The sequence below is a fragment of the Galeopterus variegatus genome, unplaced genomic scaffold, assembly GCF_000696425.1.
Source record: "Galeopterus variegatus unplaced genomic scaffold, G_variegatus-3.0.2 Scaffold2349, whole genome shotgun sequence".
NCBI lineage: Eukaryota > Metazoa > Chordata > Mammalia > Dermoptera > Cynocephalidae > Galeopterus > Galeopterus variegatus.
The window spans coordinates 278,757-295,276 of record NW_007728460.1 but is presented as its reverse complement, the minus strand read 5'-3'; the positions used below and the strand labels follow the sequence as shown (position 1 = coordinate 295,276).

The window sequence follows — 16,520 nt, the reverse complement described above, 5'->3', positions numbered from 1 at the left end:
CTTAAAGTCCCTTGGAGAGCCAGGATCTATGATTGAATACCAGTATTTATTTGCCCTATTAATAATGATTCTTATTCTATACACTTCCCTAAATACTTCAGCAGGAAAATAACTGGTTTCTAAAATAGAACATATCATATAAAATCCTATTTTTTCAATAAAGCAAAATAAACTGCTTTAAAATATGAACTTCTCTGTCACAAGGACTCCAAGACAATTCAAAAGTATCACACAATTGCTGAAGAATAGTCTGTTTTCTTAGCAACTTCAAACTGTTTAATTCATCTGTAAATGGAGAAGTCACAGGATAATATACAAAACATTATAAGTAATTTTTAAAAACGAGCATCTGGGACATAGGAAAACAGAATTTTAATTCTTAATTACTTATAAAACTTCAGAACAAATAGCATAGTAAATAGTAAATATTTGATAATATATTTTTTTAAATATGATGCATCTAATGTGCTGATTTTAATCTCTAAATTTTAACGATGTATAAAATAAAATATCATGCCAACTATGACTCCATCAGTATAATGTCCAACTACAACGAAGGATTAGAGGAAGTTCTAAATATTTTGTGGCAAAACTGAATTAGCCATGGAAGGATGGGATGACTTGAGTCTGTGAAGTAAACAACACGTATCTGGCAGCAATTTAAATCAACAACTTCATAAAGGGAGCACAGTAAAAACAGGATAACACTGTTTATACTGTTTTTAGAATCTACCAACTTCGGATATATTTGATAATTTCCATCCCTTGAATGGACGAGCAAGCATGATATCAGGCACTATGCTGATTGCTTTTGTATTAATTTGTAAAATTTTCACCACAAACTTATAATCCATTACTGTTATTCGTCCACTTCTACAGATGAGATTCCCTAAATCCCATGTCCTTTTGACTACAGAGAGCTGCTTGAGTCCATGTCAAGCAGATCATACACCACGCTGTGCCACATCATCCTGCAGAACTCAAGCAGTTCGCCAACCCACCAATTCTTAAATAAGAATTAGAGTCAATCTCTGGAAAAGTGCTTGTGAACTGCCTCTGCCTTCTCTTGGTTAAAACTTTCAAATTACAGACACAGCCATTTGCGTTATTGCTTAGTAGGCCATTAATTCATTCAAAACAGAAAAAAAAAAACTTGGTCCTAAAGATACATAAATTGTTCATTTGCTCATTTAACAAGTACATTAAGCATTTATTATACCTTATATCTTTTATAAATATCTATTGCATGCATATACATCAATCATCGTAATACGAGTAAATCCCCATAGTTAGTAGTCTTCCAAACATATTTTTCAAGGTAATATTTTCACAGTGAGACTTGCTTAGTGTTTTCCTATAAGACAGAATTTTGTTATTTTCTCCCGATATTAAAAGCTTATTTAAAATATATATCTATATATGCTTGCCATTTTTAAAAATTGTTTTGAAGGTATTAGATGAAGAGGATCTATATGATCAGCACAAATCTCCCACATTTCCAAAAACTAAAGAGAGAATGGGTTTTTCAAAAGTCACATTTTCTACAGCTATTTTATTAGGCAAACTTAAAAGTGCCTTATAAAATACTTACTCATCGATTTGACAAACACACATCTCCACCTCTTTCAGTGCAGTCTGGAGTTTCCCCAGCAGTTTCTGATAGATATCTTGGGTTTCTAAATCTTCTTCTTTTAACAAATATCTGAGCCCATGACCATCTTGCTGTCCCAGTGACAAACCTGAAGGGGCCGCCATGGTTGTAATTGTATGCTGAATGTACACCATAGGACTCAGTTTCCCTGGGGAATTAAAATCATTCCATAGTAATATTTATTACCTTTAACTTACAATAGCAATGCAGTCCAATTAACTTTATTTATTTTATAATTGAAGAAAAATTGTATGTATTTACTGTGTATAATATGACGTTTTGAAGCATACATACACTGTGGAATGACTAAGTCTGGGTAATTAACATATGCATTACTTCATAGTTATCATTTTTCTGGTGAGAATACTTACATCCACTCTCAGCATTTTTCAAGAATACAATATTGTTAACTACGGTCACCAAGTTGTACAAAAAATCTCTTGAACTTAGTCCTTTCTAATTGAAATTTTGCATCCTTTGATCAATATCTCCCCAACCTTTCCCACCCCCTCCAGCCCCCCACCAACTACTCCAGCCTCTGGTAACCACCATTCTACTCTATACTTCTATAAGATCAACTTTTTTAGATTCCACATATGAATGAGATCATGCGGTATTTGTCATTGTGTCTGGCTTATGTCACTTAATATCATGTCCCGCAGGTTCACGCATGCTGTCAGAAATTACAGGTTTTTTTTCTTTTTAAGGCTGAATAATATTCCACTGTATGTATACATCACATTTTCTTTATACATTCCAATTAATTTTAGAAGTCTAAGATTACGTAAAATAGAATGCCGATCCAATGCTGAACTTAATTCAGAAATTAAAGCTTGTGGAGAGTTATAATTAAAAGCTAAGAAGACAGTTCAATCCCTAGTCCTATTGCAATGGTGCAGAATGGCATTAGACATCCTTGCAGCTGCTCCTCTGACATTGTTTCTCAAAGTTACAGGGCCATTTCAGATTAGTGACTTTAACGGCAAGATGAGCTGTGCCTATCACGTGCATAAAGAAGACAAAAGCAATCGTCCTTCTTACGAGATAAAATAATAAAAATTCCTAACTCCATTTTCATTCAAAGTACACGTATGCATAGTAGTCAACATAATTATAGTGAGGAATCCTTCCTTCATAAAAGTTCAGGACTGCTTACACAGCAGGAATCTATCAGATTTCAGGAATGCAGAAATAGCTATGATTGCCTACATTACTTTTCATGAGTTGATAAAGTTTCAAAAGCTAGTATACCTTGCTCAGAAGATTTATTTTCTTTGTCATGAGAATTATGCTTCCTACTGTCCAACTGAACACCAAATGCACTCCCCAGGGAGGTTGATGTTTTGGGATAAGAAACTTCCATCACATTGACATGGCAATTGGTAGGGCAGAAATCACTGCTGTGTAGAGGGGAGATTTTAGATTTGGCCTGTTTAAAAGTGGGCCAGGCTCTATTCTTCAGTACACGAGAAAACTGCAAATTAAAAAAGAAATAAAATGCAGTTGAACACACAGTAATAACTCAAATATTTCATTTGCATCGTGCGTAACAAAATCAAAAGAAAATTAAATTATAGCAACTGGAATGAGTGAAATAAATTAAAACTTGTTAGAAATTAAATTACTTCAAAACCCAAATATTCTTAATAAAAAAAGAAATAAAATGCAGTTGAACACACAGTAATAACTCAAATATTTCATTTGCATCGTGCATAACAAAATCAAAAGAAAATTAAATTATAGCAATTGGAATGAGTGAAATAAATTAAAACTTGTTAGAAATTAAATTACTTCAAAACCCAAATATTCTTAATAGAGAAAAGTAGTATAAGCAGCAAATGCACATACTTTCTCTGAAACTCTGATTGCAAGCTAGGGGCTAAAAGAAATGAATTTCAGTGACCAACTCAAATCCACAGGTTCCCAGCAGCTGGGAGAGTCTGATAGAGAAATTGGTGTTCCAGGACACCAGGATAAAAACAAGATCTCTAAAGCAAGGTAAGGTGGCAAAATAGGGTAGCTATCAGGTCAAAAGTGGAAGAAGATGAGATAATTCCAAACTTTGTCATAAAGCCAATCCAAAGCATGAATCTGTGTACAGGTCAGACAGCAAGGTGTGGTGGTGGTGACCCAGAATGGCAGGACAACTGTACCTCCCATGCCTCCTGCTAATCACTGCTGAGCACCGGGGTCAGGACCAGCCTTAAGAGTGGCATGCACTCTGCTTCTGTGTCACTGAGAATCACGTGACACTCAAATGATTTATACAACTTCCAAGAGGAGCCACCCCATTGCTTCAAACCTTGCAGTGGGTTTCCATTCCAATCCATCCACTCCTTGCCATGGTCTAGAAAGCTGCTCCAAGCCTGGTCCTCACCTAGCTGATCTGTCTCAAGCTCCCTCCCCGTGGCTCCCTCAGCTCCCTCTGGACTTCACCTAGTTCCCCTTGCACACCACCTACTCACTCTGGACCTTTGTAAAGGTTGTTCAGTGTGCCTAGAATGGTCTTCTTTCCTCATTTCTGAACTTTTTCCTATTCATCTTCAAGTTCCATCAAATCATCAAAAGGCCTTCCTGAGCCTTACCCTAGGTTCAATTTCCCTGGCCACACACTAGGTTACAGCACACTGTAGCCCTCCTTATCATTAAAAATAATTACCTTATCTCTAGCTCCTATAGCAGGTGGTAAACTCCATGAGGATCATACCTACGCCTGTCTTGTACACCATAAATAGGTATCTCATAGAGCTGAAATGTACTGTAGTCTCAAAACCAAAGGACTGAGTCACTGACTACCTGTGTTCTAGTCATGGCTGTCACAATAAAAAATATGATGTTAGGAAAATCACCGTCTTTTTGTCACTCTTAGTAAAATAAGGGATATGGCTTAAATAATCCCTATGTTCTCATCTCGCTTGAAAACTATAACCATAATCTGGCCTATTTATTCTACTAGTAGAGTAATAACATGGGGATTGAACAAAATTGAATATTAAGACTAACACTGGTCATTGTCTAACTTTTTTAGGTTAAATTCAAGAATAAATATCAAAATATTTAAATAAATATCACGAATTACATCTAATATAAACTCAACATTAGAGCATGGCCTCTCTGGCCGGCGTGGTGGCGCACTGTTACAGTGCACCGCTTGGGAGCTTGGCGGCGCTCCCGCCGAGGGTTCGGATCCCACATACAGACCGGCCGCTCACTGGCTGAGCGAGGTGCGGGTGCAACACCGAGGGTTGCGATCCCGTTGCCGGTCCCGGTCCAGTACGGGCGCGACACTGAGGGTTGCGATCCGTTGCCGGTCATGAAAAAAAACAAAAAGGAAAAAAAAAAAAAAAAAGAACATGGCCTCTCTTATTTCTACATACAGACATTATTATAAATGTTTTTATATACATACACACAGTCATAGATATAATATGCAACTTAAACTGTTCTCAAATCACTTGTCAGAAGTTCAGCAAAGTGCTAGCACACAGTAGGAATCTACATGGAACTGGACTAAAATGCAGAAAATTATTAACAAAATTACTAACAGATTTGATAAAAATGTATGGTAAAAATATCCTGGACACTAAAAGACAGGAAGGAATTTAGAGAACTCCTGGTGTATCCCCCTCACTTCACTACTAAAGAAATTGTGAGCTGGAGACTTGTAAGAGACAGAGCTAGAATTTAAGGGCAGATGCAAAACTTCAGTTGGAAGTTCTTTTCCACTATTATTGCAGGATAACAGTCTCAGATAAAACTCCCAAGACACACAGAAAGGCACAGCAATCAATTTTATTAAGTCACACCATCCATCATAATAGGAAGTTACTCTTCTTTTGCCTTCTTCCATTTTAACCAATTATCCAACCACTTAAAAATAGGAAGAGAGGCGTCTATGCCAGACCCTGTGCTAAATGCTGCAGATGCAGCCCTTGCCCTCATGGAGCCCACGGTCTAATAGAGAACATGGGAAAAAACATGTAACATTATTGCCATATATAAAACATATTATAATTATATGTACCATATGTACACAATGTATGTATATGTACAATACACAATGTATGTATACATACTTCAATTAGATAGAGGGGACCAGAGTCCAACTGGGTGTTTTGAAGAAAATAAAGGTGAGAGAGTGAGACAGCAGGTATAGACAGCAGGTATAGATAGCTCTTTCAGAAGAGAGATCAAATAAATGGAAGAGTAGAGAGAGAGAAATGTGAGGGTCAAGAAAAGTCCTTATTTTTAATATAGGTGATATTAAAGCACATTTGTATACTGACAAGAATAAACAATTCTTGGAAATTAACGTTCAGGTTTTTAATATATTGGTAGCTAATTCATGAATTATTGACCAAGGCAACACATTTAAAATCAAATTATAGTCACTTGACTAAAAGTCAGAAATAATACACAATGCTGTGGACTGAATGTCCCCCCCTAAACACACTGGAAACAATCTCCATTGTAACAGTATTAAGAGGGTGGGAAATCCTACTACAGTAATTGAAAGGTGGGGCGTTTAGAGGTGATCAGATTGTGAGGTCTGTACCTTCATGAATGGATTAATCCATTGATGGTTTAATGGGTGGTCATGGGCGTGATTCTAATGGCTTTAAAAGGAGAGCAAGTGAGGAGGTTAGCCCACTTGCTCAGCCCATTCTCGCCATGTGAAATCCTGCCTCACTGTAGAAAAAGGCCCTCATCAGATGCGCCTTCAGGACCTTGGACTTACCAGCCTCCAGAACTGTAAGAAATAAATTCTATTTCTTTATAAATTACCCAGTTTCAGGTATTCTGTTATAAAAAACAAACACAAAGGTAAGCTATTATTTTGCAGATAGTCTCCCACTTCAATTAAGTGTAAAACCTCTTTGGCATGGAGTCATAAAAGTTTTGGTTTGGACTGCCTTTCGGGGGAAGGGGACATGGGGAAGAATTTTACCCACAATTTTCCCAGTCCATATATCAGTTTGAGGATTATGTGGCTTTCTTAAGTGAAAGTACTTGGAATCTTCAAAGTAAGGCTTCCACTATCTTTTGAATACATATTAAATATTTATATCTAGGAATTACCCCCAATACCCAAAATAAGTTCAATTACAGAATTATTCTAAAGCAGAAGAATGACTCTAGAATTAAAAAGGGTTCCCAGGACAATTTAGGGTGAGAGAGTTCCTACAAAAGAGGCATCATAGTTTTACGTTCGAATCACCTACAAGTCATGCTCTACGGAGAATAAATGCTTGTTTAGGATTCATTCAGGTCTCTGGTAAGATTTAATCTTGTCTCATGCATGTGCCAAAAAACATCTGTGGCCTGTACAGCTGGCCAAGAAATCTATAGCAGCCTGGCTATAGAAACTGTAGAAATCAACTGGTTTCTATTTTTAAAACCTAAAACTTTTAGAGTCAAAATAAAGTAAAGGCAGCCTTTTAGAGATTTTAGTTTCTATGGATACATTTTATTTCACAAAAAAAGAGGAGTGGTGAAGCCTTCATGCAGAAGAAAAATATGTTGCTAATAATAGTTTAAGAGTAAATATGTGAAAATTAAAATCTATATTCACAGATGCTATGATTTCTGTTGACATGGGTTTGATGCATAAATGGAGCTAACTTTATATGACCTATTAAGACTGTCATCTTAGGTATCTATGTCTTATTCAAATTGGAAAGATCTTTGAAATATTTTCTTATTGTGACTCTGCTTCTCTAGTCCAAAAGACAGCTAATTATTTTAAGTATGTTTATGGTCAAGTGGGAAGATGAAAAGGAAAGCTTTTAAAGCACCTAGGCCCTGTTTGACTAGATGTTTCTTTTTATTTCTAAATTAAAATAAAAATAAGCCAGACAGCATTCCATAGGACTGACATTTGGTCTGCTACTTGCTGGCCCTATGACCTCAGGCAAATTCTTAATATCCCAAGAAAGAATCAGGATACTAAAAGTCAGTACACACGGCTGTTTTAAGACTCAAACAATAATAATGTACATAAAAGAGCTTTCTGTAATTTAGTGATATTATTTTTATCATCTAAAACCACTGCCCATTAGCCTGTCCATCTCTGCCTTAAAAGCTTCCAGCATCCCAGTTACTTATGAGCAAATGGAACAACCTTCTCATTCACCAGATTGATTTTTTGAGAATCTCCAACATTTCGGGGAAACCCTGTACTAATGCTTTTAACCCCCCACAACATACACTCCTGTTTATTGTAAACTATATTTTTGTTAGAGACCAAGGAATTACAGTTTCTTCATGTACCATAACCAAGTCTTCATGAAGCTGTGTGTGTTCTGCCTCCTACGCACAGCCGGCATTGATCCTTTTCTCTCCACCTCCAAATACTTCTACACCAGTCTAAGTCCCATCAACCTGCACCTCCACAGGTAGAAAAGGCTGCTTACCAACCTCACCACTTTCACTCCTCTCCTACCAGTACTTTCTCTATACTGCTGTCAAAGTGATTTTCTTACAAACAAATGTGATTATTATCCTACTCCAATATATCACTGGAAAACCTGCTTTTGTCAGTTTTCCTTTTTAATGGCATCCAACTCAAATCCTCCTTTCTAGTTCGAGCAGTATGCCAATTCTTCACTAATAAGATCAGTTTCATTTCTACAACTTTGCCTTTACTTATGCTATCTCTCTTTACTTGAATGCCATCTCTCCTCCCCTTCACTATGACAGATCTTCCCAACTTACAGGGGGGCTACTGCTTGCTGACAATTCAATTCACAATGATTTTTATCTTTACTGAAATCCTATTGCTCAGTCAGAACCATACTGTTTAGCACATAAGCTGTGCAACACAGTGTCAAATACAGGTAAACGAACAGAAATCAGCTTTAGAATAAAAGGGAGTGAGGTTCAAATTCCATTCCTGTCCCCAGCTGAGTGCCTTTGAACAAGTTTCTTGACCACTCTGAAGTTCAGTCACTTCATCAGCGAAATGGGTAATGTGAGTCTCATAACACTGTTTTGGGAAGATTATACAATGTAGGCAAACCATACAATTTTTCCTGTAATGCCTGATACCTGGTAGCAGACTCAAAAACTGCTGTGTGCTACATGACTCTAGAAAGCACCATCATAGAAACCAGGATATGAGAGACCAGCATGTTCAACCGGGGAAGATTATACAATGTAGGCAAACCATACAATTTTTCCTGTAATGCCTGATACCTGGTAGTAGACTGTCAAAAACTGCTGTGTGCTACATGACTCTAGAAAGCACCATCATAGAAACCAGGATATGAGAGACCAGCATGTTCAACCGTTCATGATAGCACCTCCTAAGGGGTTAAGTAGACATTATTATTATTGCTTACTTCCCATGTTTTGACCGTTCCTGCCAGTTAGACTGTAAATAAGAGAGGGCAGGCATCCTCAGTTAACTCTTCCATAAGTCCCTATCGCCCAAATTAAAGGCACACATTAATAAATATTCCCCTATTCTTCCTGCCCGATCCTACAACATATTTGCTTTCATGAAATTGAGTTTTGAATCTATTCCACTGACTTTCATTAAAGAGAGCATTAAAAATATCCATCACACAAAACAAACTCTTTTTTGTTTTATCTCTTCTTTTGCAGGGTTATGTTTATGGGTACCGTCGATGACATTTCTTGGTGTTGCCTCTATGAAATCCAGTGTGAAATGTTTCTTTTAAAACTCAGCCTAAGAAAAGCTATGCTTCTCTTAAGAAACATGCATATTTCCCAAAGATACTGATAAATATGTAATAAGCTGTGTTTTCCTTTTCATTTAGCTACCAGAAAGCTAAAGGCCAAATACAGCATTCAACTTCAGCAACTAAACAGAATCTTGGGACCTGCTTACCTATGACCCCTTTCCCTGGTGGTCTATACTATCTATTTTAATATAGCTTTACTGTACAGCAGACACTGATCATTTTCCTCCAATATCCATTCTCCCTTTTCCCTTTTACTAATAAAATTCCCTGAGTTTTAGTTGGGCACGTGGATGCCCAGCTTGAGACTAGATTTCCCAGCCTCCCTTTCGCTAAATGACTTACTGTGTGTGAACAGGAGTGATGTGTACAACTTCTAGGTCACGCCCTCAAAAGGAAACTTGACTCTCTTCTTCTTTTTTCCCCATTCTGAGGAGTTATACCTTAAGCATGGTAGTGGTGAGCCAGCTATGACCTTGCAGAAGAGGAAAGTGCGAAAATACAGAAGGTAGCTGATCCCTATGTCAGGTTGGACTTTTATGTGAGTGAGAAATAAATCTATCTTGTTTAAGCCTACATTGTCCTAGGCCTTCTTAAAGTGGCTGAATCAATTCATCAGCTAATAAACCCTAATCCTAATGTAATTTACCTTTTTCCATGTATACTTTTTAAGCTACTTCCACTGTTTTTGTTGTATGAAAGAAGAGAGAAGAAGGAAGAAAAGCAAAAAAGGAAAGAGAAATAACACAAATGACCAGTTTGACATCCCAAATCTGCCTGAACCCCTATCACATCTTATACACGATCTCTGAAGTAAAATGATTCTCTTTTTCAAGTGTTCAAAAGGAGAATAGTACTAATTTGCATTTTAGAGCTTTTAAATTTTACTTCAAAGCACTGTCACATCTCACAGAGAAAGCAGAAGGAAAAGAGATTCTCAGGTACTTCTTCTCCAGCAAGGGGCACTCATGGAATCTTTCTCAAATAGACGAACTGGGCTCAGCAATCCTGGGAAGAGGATTAACTGACACGACAATTAAGCGGTGGTCTTGACTCCATCTCACAGAGAAAGCAGAAGGAAAAGAGATTCTCAGGTACTTCTTCTCCAGCAAGGGGCATTCATGGAATCTTTCTCAAATAGACGAACTGGGCTCAGCAATCCTGGGAAGAGGATTAACTGACACGACAATTAAGCGGTGGTCTTGACTCTCATTTTTCTTCATGTGAATGGACTTTTTAAAAATTGCAATAGCAATGCACACTCAATTTAACAAGCCAAACACTATATGAAGTGCTTTAAAGAAAAACTGAATGAACCCTTTCCCCTTGTCTCACTCAACCTGCGGTAACCAACACTGACGGTCCCTTGGCCTTTCATTTGTGCACACCCTACCCTCCTACAAACATGTACGGACATATATGGGTTTATTTTCACTTGCCATATCAAGAAGATAAAACACATACAGTTAGTTAACTCATCCTCATATACATCAAGATAAATAATATTTCCTAGTGTGGCTGTACCAGATTTTAAGCAACCAGCCTCATTTTGAGGGAAATAATTTAATTGATTAGCCTTCTATTGATATAAGTAGAAAAAATTTAAAAATCTGTTATAGGAAATGTTTTGAAGACCAATTTCCACTAATTCTACCTCCAAAATATATTCCCAGATCCATCCAATTTTCTATCTCCTCCATCTTCTCTGCAGTCTGAACTACCATTATCGTTCAGCTGACTACAGTAGCTCCCTGTTGGTGTCTATTTTGTCCATTCTTGTCCCCTGCAACCCATTCCTACAAAAGCATGATGTTTCATGACCTATATCAAATGATGTCATCCCTGTTTAAAACCTTCCATTTGGTTTCCACTGATATAAGAATAAAATCCAAACTCCTTCCAGAGTTCCAAAGTGTACAAAGCTTCCACAGCCCTTCAGGACTGGTGACTATGCCTCTGACCTTATGACTGGCCACCTCCCCTGGCCACCCTGGCCTTCTTTCTTCTTTGGGTCCTCCGTGCTTCTCCTTCTGCTTGGATGCTGCCCCTCCAGATGAAATGGAGACTTCTACTCACGGTTCACATACAGCTTTCTCCAAGACGCTTTCTCTAGCCACCCAGTCTAAAGGTACCACCTGGCACTTCCCACCCAGCTTCCCTGTTTTGATTTCCTCATAACTCTTTTCAGTATTTGATTTTCCCCCTTTGTAGGGATTTATGTGTATTTCCTTCTATGCTATCTCCCCCACACAAATGTGAGCATCGTGAGAGGAGAGATCTTGTCTGTCTCGTTCTCTGCTATATTCCTGGTGCTTGGCACACAGAAGGTGCCCCCAGAATAAATGTCAAATGAATTAACTAATCAATTTAAAACAGCCCATGTTCCATGTACTTTCTGATTGAAGGCTTTTGTTCCCTTTTTTGGGTGAAAAAAGAAAGAAGAGCCATACTATAAGTTTAAAATTTGACTTTATAATTAGGGGGGTTGCATTTAAAGCCTTGGCTTTATTTTTTACCACCAAATAAAATTAATTCTTTAGACCTCAGTCCCTATATTTTGAAAATGTGGAATAATAATGTAGCTTACAGGCTCGCAAAAATCAAATGAGATAATGAATGTAAAGGCATTAGAACACTCGAAAATATTGTATAAATGTTATTATTTCAATAAGCTGGTACATTCAAATACGTAAAGAAAATATCGAGATTTAAATTTGATTAAATTTGACATTTAAATAATAATTTCAATAATAACTACATGTAAATTCTATTGAACCTTTACCTTTTTATAACTGGATATTCTCTGACATATGTGCTCAATTCTTTCACTGCAAACAGCACTGAATTTACTCTGGAGATCAGTAGGGATCACTTCATTTAGAGAATTAAGGCTGGCACAGTTTTGTACAAAATGATCATCACTTTTAGCCAGGGCTTCAAGAATCTGTAATGATACACACACACACACACACACACACACACACACACACACGCACGCACGCAAAACAAAACAAGAAAAAAATCTTCATTAAGCAGCCACATAAAATTGTCATAAGTTAACAAGACAGGGTGACATTCCTACCGCTCTTTCTCAGAAGCTGCCCAGGATTTTTATGCTCAGTGAGACACTGTCAGTGAAGTAATCTGTCCTGCCTGTTTGGAATCTCTGCTTGTGCCTTCTGCTGGCTATAAAAGCCTGCCCGCGGAGGCGAGTGGACTTCAAAGACTCCCTGCTGGATAAATCAGTACATTCTGATGTGGGAATACACCTCCTATATTTTAGTCGGAATCACTCAGAACATTTTTTTTTTCTCAGTTTGTTATTAGAACAAAAAAACTAAGGAAAACCAATAGCATCCTTGCTTGTCAACTCCCTGCTGGATAAATCAGTACATTCTGATGTGGGAATACACCTCCTATATTTTAGTCGGAGTCACTCAGAACATTTTTTTTTTCTCAGTTTGTTATTAGAACAAAAAAACTAAGGAAAACCAATAGCATCCTTGCTTGTCAATGAGAGCCCAGCATGGAGAGTGCATTTCACAAAAGCTTGCTGAAGGAATTAATAAATGAAAAGTGATCTTGGTAAAACACAAATTAATGTTATTTGCAGTGCCTGGGCTCTAGCTGATAAAAGCATCAAATAAAAGCATCTGTACAATGTTTTCAATTACTAAATCTTTTTGACTACCTGAACCAGTTGTAAGGCAGTGTGTGTGTGTGCACGTGCACACCACAGATCACTACAATTTCCAATGAATTGAATATTAATGATGTGGTATACTGATAGGTAGCATTTATGATTGTTCTGAGGTCACAAGGATTGATTATACCCTTAACTGATATTTTTATAATACTCTATTATAAAACATATATAAAATGTATAGATATTATGTTTATTCAAGCTTTCTTACCACCTCCACTTCCCTCTTATGCTAAATGTGGAGCATGAGTTATTTGTTTAATCACTTTTTTAGAAATTAGAGCTGACTTTATCATTGGCAGTGTATTCTTGGCTAAATTTCTTAAAGTTTTTGAGATTCTTTTCTTCATGTGTAAAATGAAAGTGATATTTGCAGTATTACTTATACAGTTGTCACATACAGAAAAAATCCATGTAATTTTGTAAACTTGAAATAGCTGGAAAATGAAATAAAATAATTATAATAACCTGGTCCCAAACTCTTACATGGATCCCATTAATAGTACAATGCAGTTGGGAAGGGGTTGCATTTTGGAAATATGTATTTCATATCAATAGATACATACAGTGGTACAATATCATCAGAATGATGGGATTTTTTTAAGTTGACTTTCAGAACATAAAACACAAAACTAAAGTAATTATTTTTTAAAAAGTTCATTTGGTCTCTACATTATTTTCTCCCACTAAAAATTTTTAAAATGTGTGTTATAAATTCTAAATCTATCTGAATTATACATATTTGAAATAAGAATTAAAATGAAGGTAGGGGAGCTACATCCCATTTTTTAACTTGTAATGTCTGAATTCTCACAGGATGCTATAAACGCAGGATGAAACACTGCAGCAGGATACAGTAGGAATCTGATTGATTTCCCCTGTAGGAGGGCCATAAAAAGCAAGCAGAGTCACCTCTTCATCACATGTTTTATCCATTTGGATGAAGACTCCCTTCTTCCCTCCCCATCTTCCAAGGGCCTTATGGTGATTTCCTTCCCAAATGAGAATTATATCAATTTCTGAGGATCTATTCATAAACTGATCTCTAAGCTTCCTGAAATTTTATGAAATAAACACGACACTTGGCAGAATTTGAAATTTCTTATAATGTATTTCATGACTTCAAATACTCTTCAGAGGATTACATACACTGAAAATAAAAAATTTAAAAAGGTACCAGCAGCAAACTAAATAAGTTCAGTGAAGCCTTTGCTATTTCAGCTAACACTTGCCTAGGCAAGAGTTCCATCTCACTCAACACTGCGCTCCAAAGGATCAATAAAAGAAGACTGTACACATACCGAATAACAGGGAAAAAGTAAAAATCAGAAGAAGTTGTATAAGTTGATAGCTGCAACATGTACAGCTATTTACATTTTTAAAAGTGAGGGTGGGGGAGGGTTTCAGTGCTTCATGTAGAACAAAGAACTTTGTTTCCCGGGGTCACTCATACCTTGGCAGTCAGGCTGAAGAAGCCTTTGGGCTCGATCATCTTCTCCACCACATTGCACTTTATCCCAGCTGTGCTGTCATACTCGTACACCACCCCGTACTCCAGGTGGACGTTATCCACCGTCAGGCTCACATGCTCCTTTTTCCCGTCAATGATGGCCATGGTGTTGAACTTGTCGATTACCTCTGGAACAAAGACAATTTGAGTTCAGCAAATTCATGAAGGGCTACTCTACTCAAATAATTTTGGGTCTCTTTGAACAGTTTTTAAAGAGGTCTTTAAAAGATGGTTAAATCTGGTGTGCCAAAGGAAGCATCTATTCTTGTTAACATTTTAAAAAATAAGAACATTTTGAAAAAAGCATATACTTGAGTGATCCAAACCTCACCATCTAACATGACTAGCCTTATCTTTGTACATCCACTTTTATCTGTGAACCAAATGTCTACCTATTTATACCAGCATAAACATTATACATGCAATTTTGCATTTTTTCATTAAAAGCATGCATAACTTAAAGTTAGGATTTCTAAAACTGCCTCAAACATTGGATGAGTATTTTCTCAAAGCAGGAAAAAAAATACATAAAGAAGGCCATATTGAAGAAGCAGAAAAGATATGCTGGAATCATTTCTTCAGCAGAGAGGATGCCTGAAGTTTCCCAAAAAACGTCTTTTGGAGAGAGTTCATTGAGAAAATTGTTTTATTGTTCACTATAATAAAATTTCCATCTGGAATGTCAGCCTATTGTTTTTTAGACTGCAATCAGTCAACTGGAAAAAAAACAAAAAAAAACACCTAAAATCTCAAGTAAGAAACTGCTGGGAAACCTAACAGTAAATATTAATTAAGCAAAAATAGAATATTAGTTTACTTAAAACAACAAAGCCCTAGGATAGAGTATACAGTAAATATTAGATAGGCAAAGTAGAAAATTGATTTACCATAAATTAATTAAGTCCTGGAAAAACTACAAATAAATTTCCAGAGCATCATATCAACCAATCTATCTGTCAATGTGGCACCGATGCTGATTTATTCCAAATGAGGAATAAAAGCTTCACAATAAGGTCTTGAGATTTGTCATGGTTTGAATAAATAACGTCATGTCTTATCATAACAACCTTACTGTTCCAGTGACGTTGAGATATTACTGATGGTGCACGCAGCCTTCCAGGAGTGGAGGAAAAACAGCTTTTCCTAAGTACCCCCCATATGATGAGTGTGCAGAGATCTTATTTGGTCTTTCTTGGTCTTTGGCCCCAGTTCTTGACAAAGAGTTAGAATCCTTGCAATTTACTGCGTGATACAAGAGCATCTTTTGTTATTCATAACAAGCCCCTTTCAGAGTTTATGCTAATGAGGTGACTCTTAGAGAACCTACATATTCACGATAAGGCTGGTTGTCAGAGGAACCAACCATGTGATTAAGGGGTAGGAACTCTCAGCCCCACCCCCAAACCTCTGGTGAGGGGAGAGGGGCTAGAGATTGGATTCAATTACCAATGGCCGGTGTTAATCAACCATGTCTACGGAATGGAACCTCCATAAAAACCCCTAAATGACATGATTAAGAGAGCTTTCAAGCTGACAAATAAGTCCACATGTCAGGAAGGTGGCACACCCCCAACGCCATAGAGACAGACCTCCTGTGCTCAGGACTCTTCCGGAGCTCACCCTATGCACCACCTCTTCATCTGGCTGTTTATTTTATACCCTTAATAATAAACAAAAAATAGTAAGTGAAGTGTCTTCCATTCCAGCAAATTATTGAACCCAAGGAGGGGGTGTGGGAATCCCCTGAATCTATAGCCAGTTGGTCAGAAATACAGGTAAAAACTTGAGACTTGGGACAGGCATCTGAAATGGGGACAGTAGAGTGGGACTGAGCCCTTAACTTGAGGAGTCTGTGCTAACTCCCAGTAGTTAATGTTAGAATTGAATTGAATTGTAGGACACCCAGCTGGCGTCCAGACAGTTGAAGAATTGGTGGGGGGGGGGGGGACACCA

At 37.2% G+C, this 16,520-nt stretch overlaps 1 protein-coding gene across 1 annotated transcript in view; it reads right to left on the bottom strand.

Annotated features, from left to right (window-relative positions):
* Window positions 1–1,587: 1,587 nt before the first annotated feature.
* PREX2 (phosphatidylinositol-3,4,5-trisphosphate-dependent Rac exchange factor 2) overlaps window positions 1,588–16,520 on the bottom strand; it is a 164,851-nt gene continuing 149,918 nt past the window's right edge. The window contains exons 22-25 of the mRNA XM_008581413.1: window positions 14,511–14,695; window positions 12,137–12,298; window positions 2,903–3,125; window positions 1,588–1,799 (exon numbers count right to left, since the gene is read on the bottom strand). Of these exons, the coding sequence (XP_008579635.1) occupies window positions 1,588–1,799; window positions 2,903–3,125; window positions 12,137–12,298; window positions 14,511–14,695 (782 nt within the window). The remainder of the gene's footprint in view (window positions 1,800–2,902; window positions 3,126–12,136; window positions 12,299–14,510; window positions 14,696–16,520) is intronic.